Here is a 20,245-nt window from a genome sequence, read left to right on the forward strand (position 1 = left end):
ATAAAGAACAAGAAGTCTGGGCTCATCAGTCCTGGTGGCCAATGACCTGTCAGAGAGGTGCAGGGCAGTGGCTGGGCCAGCCTCAGGTAGTGACAGGCACACACCAACCACTTGGCTGGGGAGGAGTCAGGCTAATCGTGCCTGGAAGACATGATTTTCAAAGCTAATTATGAAAACCTTTTGTCATTGGAATTGTGGGACGGCTGCACCTCCAGTAGGGCAAAGAAGAAAATTCATCATTTTGTTCCTGATATGCCCAGCTTTAAACAGGAGCTGTATGGAAGCACCGCCCCTGCACTGTTCTGAACTAGTGTTGTTGCTCCAGTCCTTCTGCTTCAGTGCCAGAGCTGCACAGGAAAACAAGACATCAATAGCTACCCAAAAGACATTATGGGGCAAAATATCCTGATGCCAAGCCAGGCTGTCTTCACCGGGGCACCTCGGAGGGGGGTGGGTTGAGTTTCCCTCCCTGTCCCAAGCAGAATCCCGGCAGCCAAAAACCTCCAGAACGCAACTGCCGCCATGCTCAAGGCCACACTCCACACGCTCCAATGAGCCTCACCCAAGACAGGATGAACCTCACTCAAGAGTGGACAGGCAGAAAAACCCAGGTATGTGGGAACCCATGACAGATCTCCAAGTCCGCTCGGATCAGGACTGGGCCTCCTCCCCAAACTCCCCAGTTTTCCAGTAGCTTGGCAGTCACACCCACAAACTGCTCCTGGTGCCATGTAACCTCATCAATGGCCAAGACCCAGAGACTATAAACTAAAGCTCCCGGAAGAAAGCACCTCAGAATTTCCTGGATTACATTCTATATCACGTACTTATCAAAAGTAGCACACATTTGTTTGGTTTTAACATGCTTGCTTGTATTCTCTCATATTCAGGTTTAAATGGCTCCAGAATGAAATACAACAATTTTCACACACTTCCCTCTTATTGTGGTGTGAAGGTGCTCAGTGGTGGGATTGGTGCTTGAATATAATCTGTAATGAATCATTGTGAACTACTTTTATGAAAATAAAAGATATTAAAAAAGAGGAAGTTTGTCCACAGTCAATCTTGAACTTATTTCACTTTTGTTTGTTTTTCTTGCATAATCTTAGACAGATGCTTCTGCCACCAAATTTTCCAATACATCTGAACATCCTGAACGATGCATATTTTATCAGACTGATATCCATTGCAAAATGAAAAATAGCAACAAAGTTGTAGAATTTTTTGAACACTGCTGGTAAGCCAGAGAGCTGATGCACCCTCTAAAAATGCCAGTAATTAAATTCCTAGGCTCTACATGTTTTTATTCATCCTTACTTCCTTAGACTTGTTCTTCCCACTCTTCTTTTTACTGAATATTTGTATTCAGTAAAATCTGTCTCGTTTGAACAAAAAAATTAAGATTTTTTTTACTTACTATGAAAATAATAAGGTTTTCATTACTTGATGAAAGATGTATCTTTAGGTTCAACAGTTTCTCATAAAGTCAATTAAGAAAAATGTTTCTCAAAGTGTGTGATACCACCTGTGGGAGCTTGGGGCAGATCCAGAGTAAGGTAACAGCTTTAAGGACAGACAGGGAGAACTGGTTTCTATTTGTTCACATAAAAAATGGAGATATCCAAGACAGCACTGAATGACTTTTTTCCTTTAAAAGGAACTAGTAGATCAAGTTAAGTCTGGAAAACTCCAATAAAGTTTAAGTATTCCCCAGCATATATCTTCTTGACCCTTTTCAGACATGTTCATTCTAGTAACTGTCAGGAACTTATAAAATGTAAGGGAATTCAAAGGCAGCTCCAGGACAAATATCCCTTATAATTTTATTCATAAGAACGTTTTTAGATTTTTGGAGATATAGGTATTCATGTCAAATAAGAGTTTACACAAACTTATTACTCATTAGCTGCACAAATCTATCTTATTATGGGTGTTGACTTACAAAGCTTCTGAATATAGACAAATGCACTTCATCTGGTGACAGGTATACTGGAGGACAAGCAATTAGTTCTCCTTCAACAGAACATTAATATATCATCAATTTCCTTCATTGATCAGGCCACATGGTTGCAACAACACTGGATCTGATCCATAGCAAATTTGAATCCAAAACACCACAAAATAAATAAATAAATGTGACCATACTAATTAAAAGCTTAGAGAGCATAGCTAAAAAGAAAGGTCAGAACTGCAGACAACTGAAAAGAACTTGCTCTGACATGAGGGTTTATAATTTTATTGCATGGGGCACAGCGGATGACTGTGAGGTGGGCGGGAAGCACTTTTCTTACAGATAGAAGGCAGAAGTCAAATCCCTAGCACTAACTGCATGTGGTGAGGATGATGCTAGTAACTCTGCTTTCTAGATCAAACCAAATTTGAGCACCACAACCAAACATGCGTGACTCTTTAATCATGACAGCAGCAAAGATGGGGGAGAAAAGGAACAAGCCCAAAGTCTAAAACAAACACAATTTAAAAAGTAAACAAATTTATATGGATAAAAACTGCTCCAAAGAAGGTTTATAAAAAACAAAGACATGAAAAGATGCTCAACTTCAGGGCCAGAGCAACAGTTCAGTGGATAGGACACTTCCTTTGCACACAAACTACCCAGGTTCGCCCCCAGCCCACCAGGAGTGATCCCTGAGCACTACTGGGCATGTAGTCTCCCCCCCCAAAAAAAAGATGTTCAAATTCATTAGTCATTTGAGAAATGCAAATTATAACTAGAGAGACATACTAACACATTTGCATAATAACGGCTAAAAAATACAAGAAAGTCAATGCCAAATTTGTATAAACAAAGAACAGTATAATAGTGAATTTTTTCAATGAAGCAAAATCGTATTTGCTGAAGGAATTTTAGTTAGAAAAATATGACAGGAAAGAGAGGAAAATGTGTGTGTTTAAGAGAAAATATGGACTTCTACAAAGGCAGAAAAATACCCAGAGTTAAATTTATAATAAACAAAAATTTAAAAATTAATTAAGCACATTTCCAATTTTAATAGTACATCTTTCAGCTTGGTATATAGCTCAGTGGTAGAGAAAAAACTTAGCATATATGAGGCTCTGGGATTTATCCCTGATACTAAATACATTAATTAAAACTATGATAGTCACTTTAAAAATCAATGTCCATTTCGAGAAATAGTTCAAGATGATCACGTTGGCTGAGCTTCAGTTCAAATTTAAATCTTAGGCTTATCTTGAAGGCTGTAGTCTTTTCAGTACAAAAATGATGCACTAGAATATAAAAATATGCCACGTATCTTTTGGAATGTTCCAGTGTTCTTTTATAATAGATCATAATTACAATGCTACATAAAATTATATAATAATAAAAATATATAATTATATATAATTATAAAATTCTATTATAAAATTCAGAATTAAAACTAAAATGGTTACTTCATAATATTTTAGTCATAGTTTTAACAGGCATTCCTAAACTCTTACAACTCGAAGATGATAATCTTAAAAGGCGCTTGAATAGAAATTTATCCAATAAACATACACAAATGGAAAATAAGTAGTTAAAAAGGTACTAAAAAGATATACAGCACAATTAGTAATTAGGGATGCAAAATAAAACCATAATAAAACACAACTGCACACTCATTAGTAATGTTTATTTTTAATGAAAAATATAAGTATTGATGAGGATCCCTTGAATTTGAAAACTTCTTATGTTGCTAGAAAATGCAAAATAGTGAAGCCAATGTGGAAAAGTTTGGTGGTTTTCAGAAAGTTAAATGAGAAAATTGGATCATCTTAAACTCGGGTGTGTGAATTGTGGTGGGCTCTTTAGCCTCCCTTATCCTGAAGTGCAGAATCCACACAAAGTGAAGCCTGGTGGCTGGTCCCTCAGCATTTTGCCCACAGAACAACCACCACTGCCAGGCATTGCCCCCCAATGTTTAGATCTAACATCTTAAATTCAGGTGTGTGAACCATGTCAGGCACTTCACCTTGCCCATCCTAAGTCCAGCAGGTAAGTCAAAGACAAAAACCCAAGGTTACTGGAAAAACTAAACAGGCTACTTTAAGACAAGACTTGACCCTCAAACACATCAAACTCCTGAGAGAAAGAGAGAGAACAAAAGTGTCTACCACAGAGACAGACTGGGAGTGTGAGGGCTGATGAGAGGGGAACTAGGGACACTGTTGCTAGGAAATGTACACTGGTGGAGGAATGGGTGTTGGAATACTGTATGATTGAAACCTAATCATGAAAAGCTTTGTAAGTGTCTATTTCCCAGTGGTTCAAAAATAAAATCTTAAAAATGAAAATAAAAATTATTATACAATAAAGTTAATTGCATTCCTATATACAAATAGTGAAATAGAAGGGATACTTCAAAAAAATCTCATCATACCACCTCACACCACAGAGACTAGCACACATCCAAAAGAACAAAAGCAACCGCTGTTGGAGAGGATGTGGTGAGAAAGGGACCCTTCTACACTGCTGGTGGGAATGCCGACTGGTTCAGCCCTTCTGGAAAACAATATGGACGATTCTCAAAAAATTAGAAATTGAGCTCCCATTTGACCCAGCAATACCACTGCTGGGAATATATCCCAGAGAGGCAAAAAAGTATAATCGAAATGGCATCTGCACATGTATGTTCATCGCAGCACTGTTTACAATAGCCAGAATCTGGAAAAAACCCGAATGCCCTAGAACGGATGACTGGTTGAGGAAACCTTGGTACATCTATACAATGGAATACTATGCAGCTGTTAGAAAAAAGGAGGTCACAAATTTTTTATTTAAGTGGATCGGCATGAAAAGTTTCATGCTAAGTGAAATGAGTCAGAAAGAGAGAGACAGACATAGAAAGACTGCACTCATCTATGACATATAGAATAACAGAGTGGGAGACTAACACCCAAGAATTGTAGAAACAACTACCAGGAGGTTGACTCCATGGCTAGGAGGCTGGCCTCACATTCTGGGGAAAGGGCAACTCAGAGAAGGGATCACCAACTATAATGTAGTCGAAGGCCATGTGGGAGAAGGGAGTTGCGGGCTGAATGAGGGCTAGAGACTGAGCACAGTGGCCACTCACCTTTATTGCAAACCACAATAGCTAATTAGAGGGAGAGAACAGAAGGGAATGCCCTGCCACAGTGACAGGGTGGGGTGGGGGGGAGATGGGATTGGGGAGGATGGGAGGGATGCTGAGTTTACTGGTGGTGGAATATGGGCACTGGTGAAGGGATGGGTTCCCGAACTTTGTATGGGGGAAGCATAAGCACAGATATGTATAAATCCGTAACTGTACCCTCATGGTGATTCATTAATTAAAAATAAATAAATTTATTAAAAAAAAATCTCATCACATCTGTGTCTCAGAAAATCAAGTACTTTGTAATAAGTTTAACTAAGGAGGTAAACGACCTATAAAAAGATAATTACAAACAGTACTTCAATAAATAAAAGAGGACATGAGAAAATACTAACACATCACCTGCTCATGGATTGGGAGGATTAATATCATCAAAATGTCAATATTCCCAGAGTATTAAATGCCATCCTTAGAAGTATAGCCATGCCAATTTTTTAAGTAAATAAATCAAACCTCCTCAAATTAAAATGGAACAATAACCCACCACACCCCAAATAACTAAGTCAGTTCTGGGTAAAAGGAGATGGGAGACATCACTTTTCCCAAATTCAATCTGTAGTACAAAATGGTAGTAATTAAAACAGCATGGTATTGGAATAAAGACTGACCCTTAGATCAATAGACTAGACCTGAATATCCTGGGAAAGACTCTCAGGGATATGACCAGTTAATCTTCGGTGTAGAATCAAAAAATATGAAGTACGGCAAGGGACACCTCTTCAACAAGTGGTTTTGAAAAAAAATGATCAGCTACATTAAAAAATTAATGCAGAACTCTTTCTAATATCATGCACAAAAATTCAATCATAATGGATTGAAGACCTTGATATCAGACAGACCTGAACTCATAAGGTACATGGAAGAAAACATAAGCAGAACTCTCCATGACAATGAAGCTAAAGGCATCTTCAAGGATGAAACATCACTAACCAAGCAAGTTGGAGCAAAATTAAACACATGGGACAACATTAAACGAAGAAGCTTCTGCATTTCAAAGGAAACAATGACCAAAATACAAAGACAGCCCATAGAATAAAAAATATTATTTACCTATTAATCATCTGATAAATGGTAAATAAGTAAAATATATATGGCACTGGTAGAACTTTACAAGAAAACACATATAACATCATCAAAAAATTGGAAGAAGAGATGAACAGAAACTTCCCCAAAGAAGAAATACAAATGGCCAAAGACACATCCAAAAGTGATCTACATCACTAATCCTTAGACAGATGCAAATCAAAAGAGTGAGATAGTATCTCACACTACAGAGACTGGCACACATCCAAAATAACAAGAACAACCAGTGCTAGTGTGGGTGCAGAGAGAAAGGATTCTCATTGTCTGCTGGTGAGAATACCGATTAGTACAATTCTAGAAAACAATATATAGACGATCCTCAACAACTAGAAATTGAGTTTCTATATAAACCAGCAATACCTCTCCTGGGAATATACTCGAGGGGACTAAAAACACAATGCAGAACAGGGATTTGCACTCCTCTGTTCATTGTAGCACTACTCACAATAGCCAGAATCTGGAAATAGCCCAAGTGCCCAAGATGAGAAGAGCTGATAAAGAAATTATGGAACATCTACACAATGGAATACTACACAGCTGTTAGAAAAAATGAAGTCATAAAATTTACTTATTTATGTATAGGCATGGAGAGTATCATGATTCGTGAAATAGAGGGAGAGGGACAGAAAGAATGACTGCTCCTATTTGTGGGTTATAAAAAACAACATATAACATGTAATATCTAAAGACAGTAGAAAGAGGAAACAGGAATGTGGGTGCATGGTAGGAAACATCCTACAAGGGGGGGTGGAGGAGCATAGTTAGGACAGAGATGGAACCAGTATGACAGTGATAACTTGAAATGATGACTCTGGACAAAAACTGAGTGCTGAATGGAAGTAAAATGATATGCATGATAAATTCCTCTAAATTCCTTTCAGTAACAGTGTTGCAGTCTACATTACCTAAAAAGAAAATAGAGAGCGAGAGAAGTGTCTACCATAGAAGCAGGTTGCAGGGGTGGGGTGGGGTGTAGGTGGGTGGGAGAAAAACTTGGGACATTAGTGGCAGTGAATGGATGGAAATTGGAATACTGTATAACTGAAACTCAATTATTAACAATTTTGTAACTGTATACCTCACAGTTATTCAATAAAAATAATTTAAATAGATATACATAGTCATAGAATGATAGTTCAATGGACTATGCTTATGCTTTGCATATGGGAGTACTGAGTTTAAAACCCAGCACCAGGGGCCGGAGCGATAGCACAGCGGGTAGGGCGTTTGCCTTGCACGCAGCCGACCCAGGTTCGATCCCCGGCATCCCATATGGTCCCCCAAGCACTGCCAGGAGTAATTCCTGAGTGCAGAGCCAGGAGTAATCCCTGAGCATCGCTGGGTGTGACCCAAAAAGCAAAAAAAAAAAAAACCCAGCACCACATGGTCCCCTGAGCATAGCTTGGAACAACCCCTGAACATAAAGCCAGGAGTACTTCTGGGTGTGGCCCAAAACCCAAAAATTAATAAAGTATAGAATCTGTTGGTATAACCACTAAGAATATTCTGTAATATAGCTGTAATTAAATAGGTTTACCTTAGTGGCTTTATATGTTTTCAGCTATGAAATACTAAATTTAGTAAAATGAATAAAAATGGAATACAGCTTATGAAATGCTGGTGTAAATAATTTCAGTAAAGGACATAACACCTTTAGTGTAGAATAACATTGGTTTGTCCTTCCTGCCTTGCCACAGAGAGCTTAGGTTACTGGATTACTCCCATCACAGTGCTCCCATTCCTGTGTTTATTTGTAACCTCCTTCTTCGTGCTCCGTTAACTTGTAAATATAGTTTTTCTCTTCTCTTTAAGTCCTTTGCATTATTAGTTAACTCAGAGCAATGTCCTTTTTGTACAGACACAGGAAGATAGTTAATGCCATGCTTTTGTAACTTGGGAGTTGACTCTAAATGATATTCACTCCTGGGCATCTGTTCTCTCAACGTAAGCCTAAGTTGCCCTTACTTCCTAGCACCCCAAAATCAGGGTCCCGACGAGGGACTAGAAAAACCCAGGGCAAGCAGTCAGTTACCCTAGCATCAAAATGGGCCTGACCAAAGTGCCATAATACTTAATTATAAGTTAAGAGCATGGTCATGGACAAATTGTATCATGGTCCAAAAAGTAATAACTAGATTCGACCCTGCTAGGGTTAGGAATGATTAATCCAGCCTGAGCACTGTAGTCTGAGATTATATAGCAATATGTTCCCTGGAGAGCCACCCTACAAGCTCAATGTATCTCTCACTGTGTCCATACGTAATGCGTAATATTAAAAAGTAGAATTAAGATGTTAATTAAGATGCTAATTAAGTTATTGGACTAAGGAGAGGAGAAACACCCCTAGGTCGTATTTCCACCCTTGAGTCTGATGAGCTATCAGGAAGGGATTTTGATATGTTGATTTTGCTACCAGATGGGGTATGGTGGCTACCCCCAATATGGCGAGTTGGGAAGAGACCAGGACAACAAGAAGGAGGGCAGAGAGACTAAAAAGGAGGACAGAGGGAGAAGAATGTAGGGGAAGAATACAGGAGCAAGCGAGTGGAGAGATGAGAGATGCAGCTGCGAGAAGGAGAGCAGAGAGATGAGCGGGAGAGACAGGAGGAGACGGGAATAAGGGGCAGTTTGAGACTAGAGTGGGGAGCTTAGTGAGATTGGAACAGGCATGTGAGGAGAATGGAATAAGTGGCAACTGATCACCAACCAGTCTGGTGGCCCTCGTTTCCTCCTTCGTCCACCCATGGCATTGGCCGCCCCGGTTGGGGAAGTAGCCTGAGACCACCGAATAAAGGCGGCCAGAGAGAGAGCCACTGAGGCTTTCCCTAGCCACCCGGAGACTACACAGCACCTTTAGTAACCAAAAAATGAACAAGAAGGTAAAATTCAAAAGACTAATACACCAATTTAAGAACGTCTATGCCAAAATTCACATTAAAGGGAAATATAGGTTCACATTAAAAGAAGCTAGGCCACAAAACTTAATAAAAGTAAATTTTGAATGTTGTCTCATACAAAAAGAGCTGTCTACGCCTGCCCTCTAAGAGCTCCAGCGGTCACCATTTTCTAGAGGTGCTACTTCTAGCAAATAGCACCAGATATGAGTTGCGGTGACGGTAAATCCCAAGTCTCAGGGGATAGGGGAGGAGTGGGCCCCCCTCCCCCTGCCTGATGAGACGCTGAGATGATGCCACATCCACCCACTGTCGACATAAGCTCCCACATGGCCACAATGTGACTCTCAGACACACAAACGACTCTCAGACCTGAACAACTTGCAGAAGTGATGTCTTCAGACCCTAATTATTAAAATCTAAGAATTCCTGGAGCGTGCAGCCATGAGAGTGGCTGCGCAACACTATATTATATCCATAACAAACAATACAAAACACACTGTCTGGCAATTTCATTTTTGGCAGGTATGAGGGGTAGTAGGACTGGTCTCGAAATATCGACAATAACTAAAGTAGAGAAAGAATATTCTGCAAATTGTCTGCCACACTAGCAGGGGGAGGTATGAAATGGCAACGGGAGGGGGAGGATACTGGGGATTTTGGTGGTAGAAAATGTGCACTGGTGAAGGAATGGGTATTTGTTGACCATATAAATTCAAACATGAAATTTTTGTTACTATACCTCACGGTGAAATAATAAAAAATAAAAAATTAGGGGCTGGAGCAACAGCGGGTAGGGCATTTACCCTGTATGCGGCCAACCCGGGTTCGATTCCCAGCATCCCATATGGTCCCCTGAGCACTGCCAGGAATAACCCCTGTGCATCGCTGGGTGTGACCAAAAAAATTAATTAAAAAAATAGTTGTCTATTTACTTCACCATTAACAACAAATGACACACAGTCAAGCAAAGCAACCTCTGCTGGGGGCCAGGGAGGAGGGAGGTGCTGATTTTCTTTAAACTACAATAAAAACCATTTAATTACTTACCTGAAGGTGACAGTGCAGAAGCTCTCTACTATCAACTGTTAGAAGCAAGTTAACCTGGGAAGTGCGGAGGGGGCACTGACTGTTAAACTGATGGCTGAAGGTGATTAAAGATTGTTGTTACAATAAACAAACATAAACCAAATGTCAGTTCAAGTAAAACTCAGCACAATGTCTAAAATGGCAAACTGATAAATTTTACTATAGATAGTATGGTTAAATTTCTACTGAGGTCACGCCCAATATAATTCAAAGGTCAGGAAATAACCCAATGCAAGATAAAGGAAAAATGCATCCATGGATATTATCATTTCACTGTATTTGTACCCACCTTGAAGATTTGTTTTGTTGAATACATCCTTCAATAATTTCTTTCACTTCAGGATCAGTGACTTTATTGAAACTCGCAGGCTTTATTCCCTGAGAGAAAAAATCATTTCTAGTCACAAATTAAACAATCAAAAGTCAAAGTTAGTCATCAACATATTTACTTATCAAAATAATTTTTACCATTAAGCATATTAAAAATTTCCCTGAGATAAATATATCACACATTGCAAGTTTAATAATTATTGACAAGGATTTTGTAACAGCTCTATAAATAAGTAGAAAAATAAAGTCAATCTAATTCTGAATATCAGAGGCAAAATTGCATAATCTGTATGACATATACACTAATATGCAGAAATTAAAAAGCTCTCAGAAAAAATATGGATATTTTCATTCTTTAACATTAAGTTGGGAAAATCAGGAAAACTTAGCATGACCTGAATTAGCAAAATATGTTTTTGAAATTAGAAATCAAATCAGTATCATGGGACCAAGAGTAAAAATTGCTATGGGTAGGGCGTTTGCCTTGCATGCAGCAAACCTGGGTTCGATCCCCAGCATCCCATAATGGTCCCATGAGCCAACCAGGAGTGATCCTTGAGAACAGTCAGGAGTACTCCCTGAGCACTGTTGGATGTGACCCAAAAACAAACAAGTACATTTTAACAAACAGTCTGTATTTGAAAATCTAAATAGGGCTTCTCTTAACACACATCCCAAATCAAACTATTTCCAGGACTATGTTACTATAATAACTATTAGCTCCCTGAATTTATTTTTTATTCCACTACCATCACTTGTATCACTTGTCATCCCGTTGATCTTCGATTTGCCTGAGGGGGTGCCAGTAATGTTTCCATTTGTCCCTGTCATGTGCTACTGTAGCCCAATGATATCGGCTCGCTCCAGGAAAAGGAACAGCCTCAAATCGTCATTCAGGGTTTGGACAGAGAAGTCTGACCATCTCATTGGTAGGGAGCCATGAGGTCTTTTTAAGTCCCATGGAATCCAGTCGGTAACAGCTCTATTCCAGCAGTTTTCTGTGAATCACATTACGTGTCCGGCCCATGTGTTATATGACACCTTGGCAAACAACATAGTGTCCCTGATTCTTGACCATTGATGGAGGTCGGACCTCCGGATTCCTTCTCTCACTTGAGTGAAACGTGATACTCCTAGCACAGCTCTTTCGATTCCTCTTTGGGATAGCCAAATAGTGTTCTCATCCTGTTTGCATAGGGCCCAGGTCTCTGAGGCATATGTTAGTGCAGGAAGAATGGTGGAGTGTAAGAGATGTACCCGGAGCCAGAGATTCTTCATCCTCTTAACCACTTCTTCGACACTCTTGAAGGCATTCCACGCTGCTCTCTTCCTCCTGCACCCTTCTGGCACCAAATTGTTCCTAATGTTGATTTCTCGACCAGGTACACATAGCATCTGCATTCAGAGATGTTCGTTCCATTGAGAGCAAATGGAATGTCAGGGACTATTTTGTTTTTCATGAAAATTATTTTGCTGAGATTCAGCTGCAGTCCAACCTTTCCACACTCTCAGTGGAAGTCAGCAAGCATTTGTGCCGCTTAGCTAATGTTTGGCGTTATTGGAACGATGTCATCAGCAAAACGGAGGTGGTGTAGTTGCTGACCGTCTATCTTCACTCCCGATCCTTCCCATTCCAGTTGTCACATGATGTTCTCGAAGGTGGCACTGAAGAGTTTCGGTGAAATGGTATCACCCTGCTGAACCCCTCTCTTTACGTCAATGCTCACTTCCTTGTAGAATGGTGAGATCCGGGTGGTGAATCCTTAATACAGCTCTCAGAGGATCTTGATGTACTGAGTTTGAATGCCCTGTTTGGCTACGGCTTCAATGACTGCTTCAGTCTCAACAAAATTGAAGGCCTTCTTTAAATCGATGAATGTTAGACAGAGAGGCATCATCTTGAACTCTCGTGAAACTTCAATGAGTTTGGTCAATGTGTGGATGTGGTCGATCGTGCTAAATCCTTTTTGGAACCCGTCTTGCCTGCATGGCTGTCCTATTCTATTCAGGATGACTCGAGTGAACAACTTGTAGACGACGGATAACAGGCAGATTGGGCAGTAGTTGCCAATGTCGTGGATGTCGCCCTTCTTGTACAACAACAGTCCTGCAGGTTTTCCACTGGGACAGAACCTTGCATTTGGACAGGTAGCATGTGAAGAGTCGAGCCAGTATATTGATGAGCACTGGCGGCATATTCTTCAGATGTTTGGGTCTGACCTTGTCTGGACCAGGTGCTGTATGCGTCTTTACCAACGAAATGGCGTGTTGGATTTCAGAAGGGAGGACATTGGGAATGACATACCATCCCGTGGAACTTGGTATCTGGGAAGGTGGACGTGGCTGTCGAAGAGATTCGAGTAGAAGTCATGTATAATCCTCTCCATTGCCCTTCTGGTCTTCTTGGTCTTGTAGTTGGTGAAGGACAGGCAAGCGCTGCAAATACTTTTCCCGGCTTCAACACTGCTGCTCTTCTCTCTTTGAGGTTTTCCTTTATTGCTTCTCTGCACAGCTTTGTAAGCTCAGACATTAGCTTGTGGTTGCCTAAGGCTCAGGCCAAACCACATTGGTAAATGAGCTCAAGAGTTTCCAAACACAGGCATCTCTTTGTGGCTTTCCCACTTTCTGCATTTTTCATGGAATCATGGAGGTGCTGAACCAGTCGATCATATTCCTCGTCGATGTTGTCAAGGACGGCATCTTCCCAGGTTGTTGCGATAGTGCCAAAGAGCTCACAGTTGGTGGTCATTCTGGGAGTTCTCTTCTTAAACTTAAACTTTGCAGACCTTTCTCCCTGCTCTGTGAAGTAGAATTTTGAACGAAGGAGATGGTGGTCTGATCCCGTTTGGAATTTTGGGACAACAGCTACATCGATCAGGCAAAACCTTTGATTGAATATGATATGGTCAATTTCACTGTGGAACTGTGCACCAGGAGACTCGCATGTCCAACGTTTAGATTCAGCCTTCTGACTGTGAGTTACCATGGATGGTCTTGGTCGACATGATGAACTCCGAGAGTCTCTCACCCTGTTCGTTCCATTCTAAGCCATGGGACCCATTGTGGAGTTTTTCAGGCAACCTTCTTGGTCCTATCTTGGCATTAAAATCACCAACAATGATCTTGTAGAAGGTGTGGTCTTCTTTGTAGAACTTCTCCAGCCCATGTAGAACTCAATTTCTTCTTCATCGTCATTGGATGTTGATGCCTATAGACGATGAAGATAGAAACTGCTGGTAGGAAGCCACATCTATTCAAGCATAATCGTCCAAATTGGTCTGTTAGGCATTTAAATGAATCAATGCTCGGGGCTGGAGTGATAGCACATCGGGTAGGGCGTTTGCCGGGTTCGATTCCCAGCACCCCATATGGTCCCCTGAGCACCGCCAGGGGTAATTCCTGAGTGCAGATCCAGGAGTGTCTCCTGTGCATTGCTGGGTATGACACAAAAAGAAAAAAAAATGAATCAATGCTCATGGCCAAGTTTGTGTTGAAAAGTACACCAATGCCACCGACGCCTCTGTTATCACATATTCCGAGGAACAGTTCTTCTCCAGTGTCGAAAATGGTGTGATGTGATTGATGTCTTCTCATTTCAGTCAGACCAATGATGTCATACTTGATCATCTGAGCTTGTATCATCAGGTCCTTGATGGATGTTTCCAATGCCAGCGTACATGCATTGAAAGTACAGACAGTCATTTCACTCTTTCTTCATTTTTGCAGTCTAGTTCATTCCTGAGATTTTATCAGCCTCTCCTTGATCATCCTTCTTAACATTGCTGTATTGGGGGCTCTTTCAGCATCAGGCAAATAAGGCCCATTGTTGTAACTGTTTTTGGCATATCGAATACAACACGGGTAGCTTGCCAGGTTCTGCCATGTCGGTGGGGTACTCTCTGTAGCTTGCCGGGCTCTCAAAGAGGGATGGAGGCTTTTACGGCGGCCTCCAATTGCCCTTACAGTTGTTCCCATGGTTCATACCATATTTGAAGCCTATCAAAATTGGTGCACAAATTATGGAAAATGGGTAATAACTCCACTACCCAGCTACCACCATGGTCCGGGCCACTTTCCGGACAAAAAGCATAGGAAACTTAATACCCATTTTTTCCACTACCATACATTTATGAATTTTATATTTAAAAATAATACAAGTAAGATCATTGTGGTTATTTAATAAAAAACTAGAATTAAGCTCGAATCTGAAATGTACAATGGCAATCTATGATACAGATACAGATTCTGTCACATTGCAGAATACAGAATCAGAAAACCCAGAATCATGTAGAGCTGATCCTTGAACAGCACAGTAGTTCGAATCTTCAAGCCCCACCCCATGTTTATAAAGACTGTGTATGACTCTGATTCTTCCCAAACTTAACTAAAAGTCTATTAACCAGCCTTACCAATAAAAGCAATTAATGATTTTTATATCTATTACAAACTATACTTTTTCTTGTTTTGGAGCCACATCTAGCAGTGCTCAGGCAGCTATGATGTGCTAGGGATTGAACTCTGGCTCTGGCAAAGTATGTGTTCTAGTCTCTATATATCATATTCTTCAACTACCAGCCCCTTTATACTATATTTTTAAAATAATTCAGAGAAATTATTACTAAGAAAAACTATAAAGGAAAATAAAATGCTTTTATAGTATTGTACTACAAGATGTCATTCTATTTGCTAAATTATTTTAGCTGAGAATAGCACCGTGTTTGGTCTACAAATATATGCATAACTTCTGAGAAATTTTAACTTTTTATAAGATATTTGTATATATTTATTAGTAAATAAAAGGGACTATTGCCTATATATACTTTTTGTATTCATTACATTTAACTTTTCCTTAACTCTTAATCTTTCTAGGCTATGCAGTTCATCTATGTCTTTAAAAATTGTTAAATTCCCCAAAACAAGTTCCAATGTATTTATTGAAAGAAATCTCCTTATAAGTGGACCTATATGGTTCAAATCCATGTTTTACAAATCTATACTAGATAAAGATGAGGAGATTAAGAGTTAATTTGGGTCCCAAATTCAAGAAAATTTAATATAAAAAGAAATCTCAATTTTAGTAGGGCTTTTTTTTGCTTTTGATATAATAAATATTCCACGTTAAAAATGGAGTCATGCCTTTCAAGTTATAGAAATGTCCTCTTCCCACCTTTCCACTATCTCTTACCCATTTCTAAATTTAAGAAATTATTGTATTTCTGTTTCTAGGTAAAAATTATTGGTTATCCAATATTTGTACTCAAACCAAGAATGCTATTCTAGTTATCTTCTCTTCATAGCATTAGGTTATAAAATTTCTTAAATATAATAAAAAATAGAATGCTTAAGAAATACTAATAAACACCATCTTCAACAAAGTTCCATATTGTCAACCTTGTTTATCTCCCTACCCATTTCCCTTGGAATATGTTGAAACAAAACCTAGACATCATGCATGTCATTTCACCCATAAATTCTCCAGTATTTATCTGTAATTGGTATCATGTCATCATTTCACCTAAAATAATTATCAAAAATTCCTTAATATCTAAAATCCAGTTTATACTCAAATTTCCCAAATTTTCTAAATGTCTTCTTAAATTTGTTTTGTTCAAGTCAGGATCCATAAAGGTTCACTCATAATATATGTTACTTGAGATGACTTATTACAGTTCACAAAAGCCATGAAAACTTAAATTACTTGAACTTAAAATTTAATATATCAGAGGGCAAGATAAAAAGTACTGAAAACATCACTTCATAATTATTTTCTATTTTAGTATTATTTATGTTCTTGGGGTTGTTTATATCTAATATTTATGTAGGGTGGTAATATTATATAATGAGTACCACTGTACATCCTCTCATAAACCTGCATTCAGTGCAGTTATATTTGTGACTTATCAATAAATCAATACTTCAAGAATACTTAAAGCAAAAGAATCAGCAAATGCTATAAATTATAGGGTCAGTTGAGGGGCTTTTTTGGGTCACACCTGGCGATGCTCAGGGGTTACACCTAGCTCTGCATGCAGGAATCACTCCTGGTGGTGCTGGGGGTCCAGATGGGATCCTGGGGATGAAACCTGGGTCGGCCACATGCAAGGCAAACGCCCTACCCTCTGTACTATCACTCTGGCCCCTAGCTTTTTATTTTTAAGAAAATAAGTTGTTAAACATTTTTGAACTTATTACAGTCTTTTAATATCTTACATTCTATGATAGTCGCTCCCACTTATTTTGAACTTCAGTTCTATTAGAAAAATTAAGTAATTTGTCCTAATACATCCATATTTTGCCCCATATTATGAATATTTGCCATATTTTTTAGTCTCCCTAAACAAGCTTTTCCAATAATGTGAAGTTAAAATCCATGAATTTTTAAAAAATCCACAAATATTTGTAGCAATATGACCTTCACCAAGTCAAAACCTTTGATTCTTAGCCTCCATCTTCTATATATAAACTGATAATTGTACCACTTTCTGGAGATATAAAGATGAAAGGCTGTAGCATGGAATATGCATTTTTAAATGCTACATATTAGAATCATTTACTTAAGACATTCTTAAAAATTTCATGAGTTTCATGAGTCAGAAAGAGAGACAGACATAGAAAGATCACACTCATCTGTAGAATTTAAAGTAACAGAATGGGAGACTAACACCCAAGAATAGTAGAGATAAGGACCAGGAGGTCTGCCCCATGGCTTGGAAACTGGCTCCACATGCTGGGGGAAAAGGCACCTGAGATAGAGAAGGGAACACCAAGTAGAGGATGTTGGGAGGACCCACTCAGGTTGAAAGATGAGAGCCGAAAGTAGACTACAGACCAAACATGATGGACACTCAATACCTCTATTGCAAACTACAATACCCAAAAGGAGATAGAACAAAAGGGAATGCCCCGGCATAGAGAGAGGGTGGAGTGGTGGGGGAAGAAGTGGGGGTGGTGAGAAGGACACTGGGAACATTGGTGGAGCAGAATGGGCACTGATGGAGGGATGGGTAAACGATCACTGTATGGCTGAAATGCAAACACTAAAGTTCAGAAGTTTGTAACTGTACCTCAGGGTGCACTAATAGCAATGTTGCCCTGTCATCCCATTGTTCATCGATTTGCTCGAATGGGCACCAGTAACGTCTCCATTGTGAGACTTGTTACTGTTTTAGGCATACCGAATACAACACAGGTAGCTTGCCAGGCTCTACCACGTGGGCAAGATACTCTCGTTAGCTTGCCGGGCTCTCCGAGAGGGATGGAGGAATCGAACCCAGGTGGGCTTCGAGCAAGGCAAATGTCTTACCTGCTGTGCTATAAAATTTCATTTGTGGACCATCCTGACCCACACAATTGAATATGAAACAGACCTCTTCCACGAAATACTAATGCTTTGGCTGTAAGTGCCTTACATCCCTTTCTATAACCTTATTATCTCTATAGTTATTTGTGTATATGCCTGACTAAAATTCCAGTAAGAATTGTTGTTACAATTCTTACTTTTCTTTGCATTCCTAACATACAAGTTTCTAACACAAAAAAATTACTCATACCAGGGAATCAAATATTGTACCTGTTGAACTATATTCTCATTTTTTTCCTAACCAAGCTTTTAGTAGTGGAAAAAACCTTTAAAATCATTTAATCACTCTACATTATTCAGTTTTAGAAAATAAGATTCATCTAATAATCTAAAAACTCCTTATAAGCAAATATATCTAAACTATATATCAATTCCATCTCCTCCTAATATAAAAAATGTTATATTATCTATGAGCCAAATAGCATACAGTTATACAGCATAAATCTAAAATTTCCTTCAGTACAATTATGTTAAACTTAGTACTGCCATAGAAAGGTAAACCAAAATTCGGTATGACTTCATTTTACCAGCTACAACATGAAATATGTCAATTTTTGAAGTAAAAAGAATAAAGGAATACCTACACTGGTTACTTTACGGTATATTTGAGCTGCATTCTGGCACTCAGAATAGGGGTACTCTGAAGTTGCCATTTCCAGCATACACATTCCAAAAGCATAAACATCTACAGATTCATCATAGTGTTCTTCATACATTTCTGGGGCCATAAACTCAGGAGTTCCTACAAAATAAAACAAGTGCATTTTTGAATGAAATGTAATCACCAAGATCACATTCCCTTTACCATATGATTATCTGCTCCCCAAAAGTGTATTAATAAATATAAAATTTGTAAAAGCTTGCTTTATCTCTGTAAATCTCTAAATTTTCTTCAAATTTTATATAATAAAGTATAATTTGTAATATTAAATATGACATGATTACTAAAACTTTTCTTTATTTCTCTTTTATTTACTCCAACTTCCAAATTAAATTGGTAAAACGTTTATCTCAAATATACAGAACTACTCAAAGATCTTAAATATGTTCAACAAAAGAAACACACCCATAATGTCGCTGAAATTAAATAGACATTACAAAGCAAAATAAAAGTCCAGGTCAGGGTTCAGCTAAACTCTATTCTAGACATATACAATTAACAAAACTCTCTCTACTCAAACAATAATCTATAAAATGTTAATCACCAATGACACTCTTAGCAAACGATGTACGCATTAAAGTGGCTAGTCCTAGATCACCAATCTTCACAGATCCAGTGGGTCCAGTGATGAAAATATTGTCACACTTCAGATCCCGATGAATAATAGGAGGAGTACGAGTATGCAAGAACTGCAACCCCTTTAAAATCTGCCTGCACCAGCTCCGTAAGACCTTTGGTTTCATGACTTTAAATCGTTTTAAGTACCTATACAAAAATAAGACCACATATAAATCAACATATTTAGTTGATTACATGAGTACTATCAAGGTAAATCATGTAGGTTAAGTTGGTATTACATGTATCACAATTGCCATCACAAAGTTGTTTCCTAACATCTGTTATGGTTAAAGTTTTTAAACATATGGTTAGAATTTGTTAAAGTGAACAAATTCTAGGCGAGTTTAGCATTTGAAATTCAAAAGAAAAATTATCCTACATAAAGTAGACTTCTGTGGAAAGACATCACAATTTAAAAAGTCCTTCCCTCCTTCCTAACTGCTTATACAGTTATCAGTTTACCTATATATAATTTCAGTATAAAGATTCTAAGAGAGGAAAAGTAATACCCTATATTTTAAATAAGCAATCATACTACCAAATGAAATACTGTAGTAAGAAACTATACACAGTATCATTCACTATGTAACATAGCCATAGCATAATCTTTTATAAAATGACATTTTATCTATGATTTCTAATTTTATTTTATCTATTATTTATTAATTCACTGTGAATCAATAAGTTAGACACGATTTAGTTTCAGGAGTACAATGTTTCAACAGCCAACCCCTCACCATTGTCCACATCCTTCCACCAATGGTCCCTCCTTTATTTCCCTCCCACTGATTCACCTGTCTATATGAGGCCTTTGTTTTCATACCTTTTGCCACCTCCCGCTCCCCAAAGTGACATGCTTCCTACTGAAGATATGATTTCTAATTTTAAAATTCAATGTTGACTCACAAATATTAAAATCATAACATTGTACTTTCTAGCAAATTTCATTATAACCTAGTATTTGTCCTTTTTATACTTTTAATTCATTTGTAGTTCATTTTGATATATAAATCTAATTCTTTGTCCAAATAATGACCAGTTGGCTCTATAACAGATTATTTCTCTCTCTTCT

General features: G+C 38.5%; 1 protein-coding gene across 1 annotated transcript in view; it reads right to left on the bottom strand.

The window, feature by feature from the left end:
* Window positions 1-20,245, bottom strand: part of FAM120C (family with sequence similarity 120C) — a 432,369-nt gene that overhangs the window by 352,052 nt on the left and 60,072 nt on the right. The window contains exons 4-6 of the mRNA XM_055123233.1: window positions 19,100-19,320; window positions 18,479-18,636; window positions 10,494-10,582 (exon numbers count right to left, since the gene is read on the bottom strand). Coding sequence (XP_054979208.1) covers window positions 10,494-10,582; window positions 18,479-18,636; window positions 19,100-19,320 — 468 coding nt within the window. The remainder of the gene's footprint in view (window positions 1-10,493; window positions 10,583-18,478; window positions 18,637-19,099; window positions 19,321-20,245) is intronic.

This window comes from Sorex araneus, chromosome X, assembly GCF_027595985.1.
Source record: "Sorex araneus isolate mSorAra2 chromosome X, mSorAra2.pri, whole genome shotgun sequence".
NCBI classification, from domain to species: domain Eukaryota; kingdom Metazoa; phylum Chordata; class Mammalia; order Eulipotyphla; family Soricidae; genus Sorex; species Sorex araneus.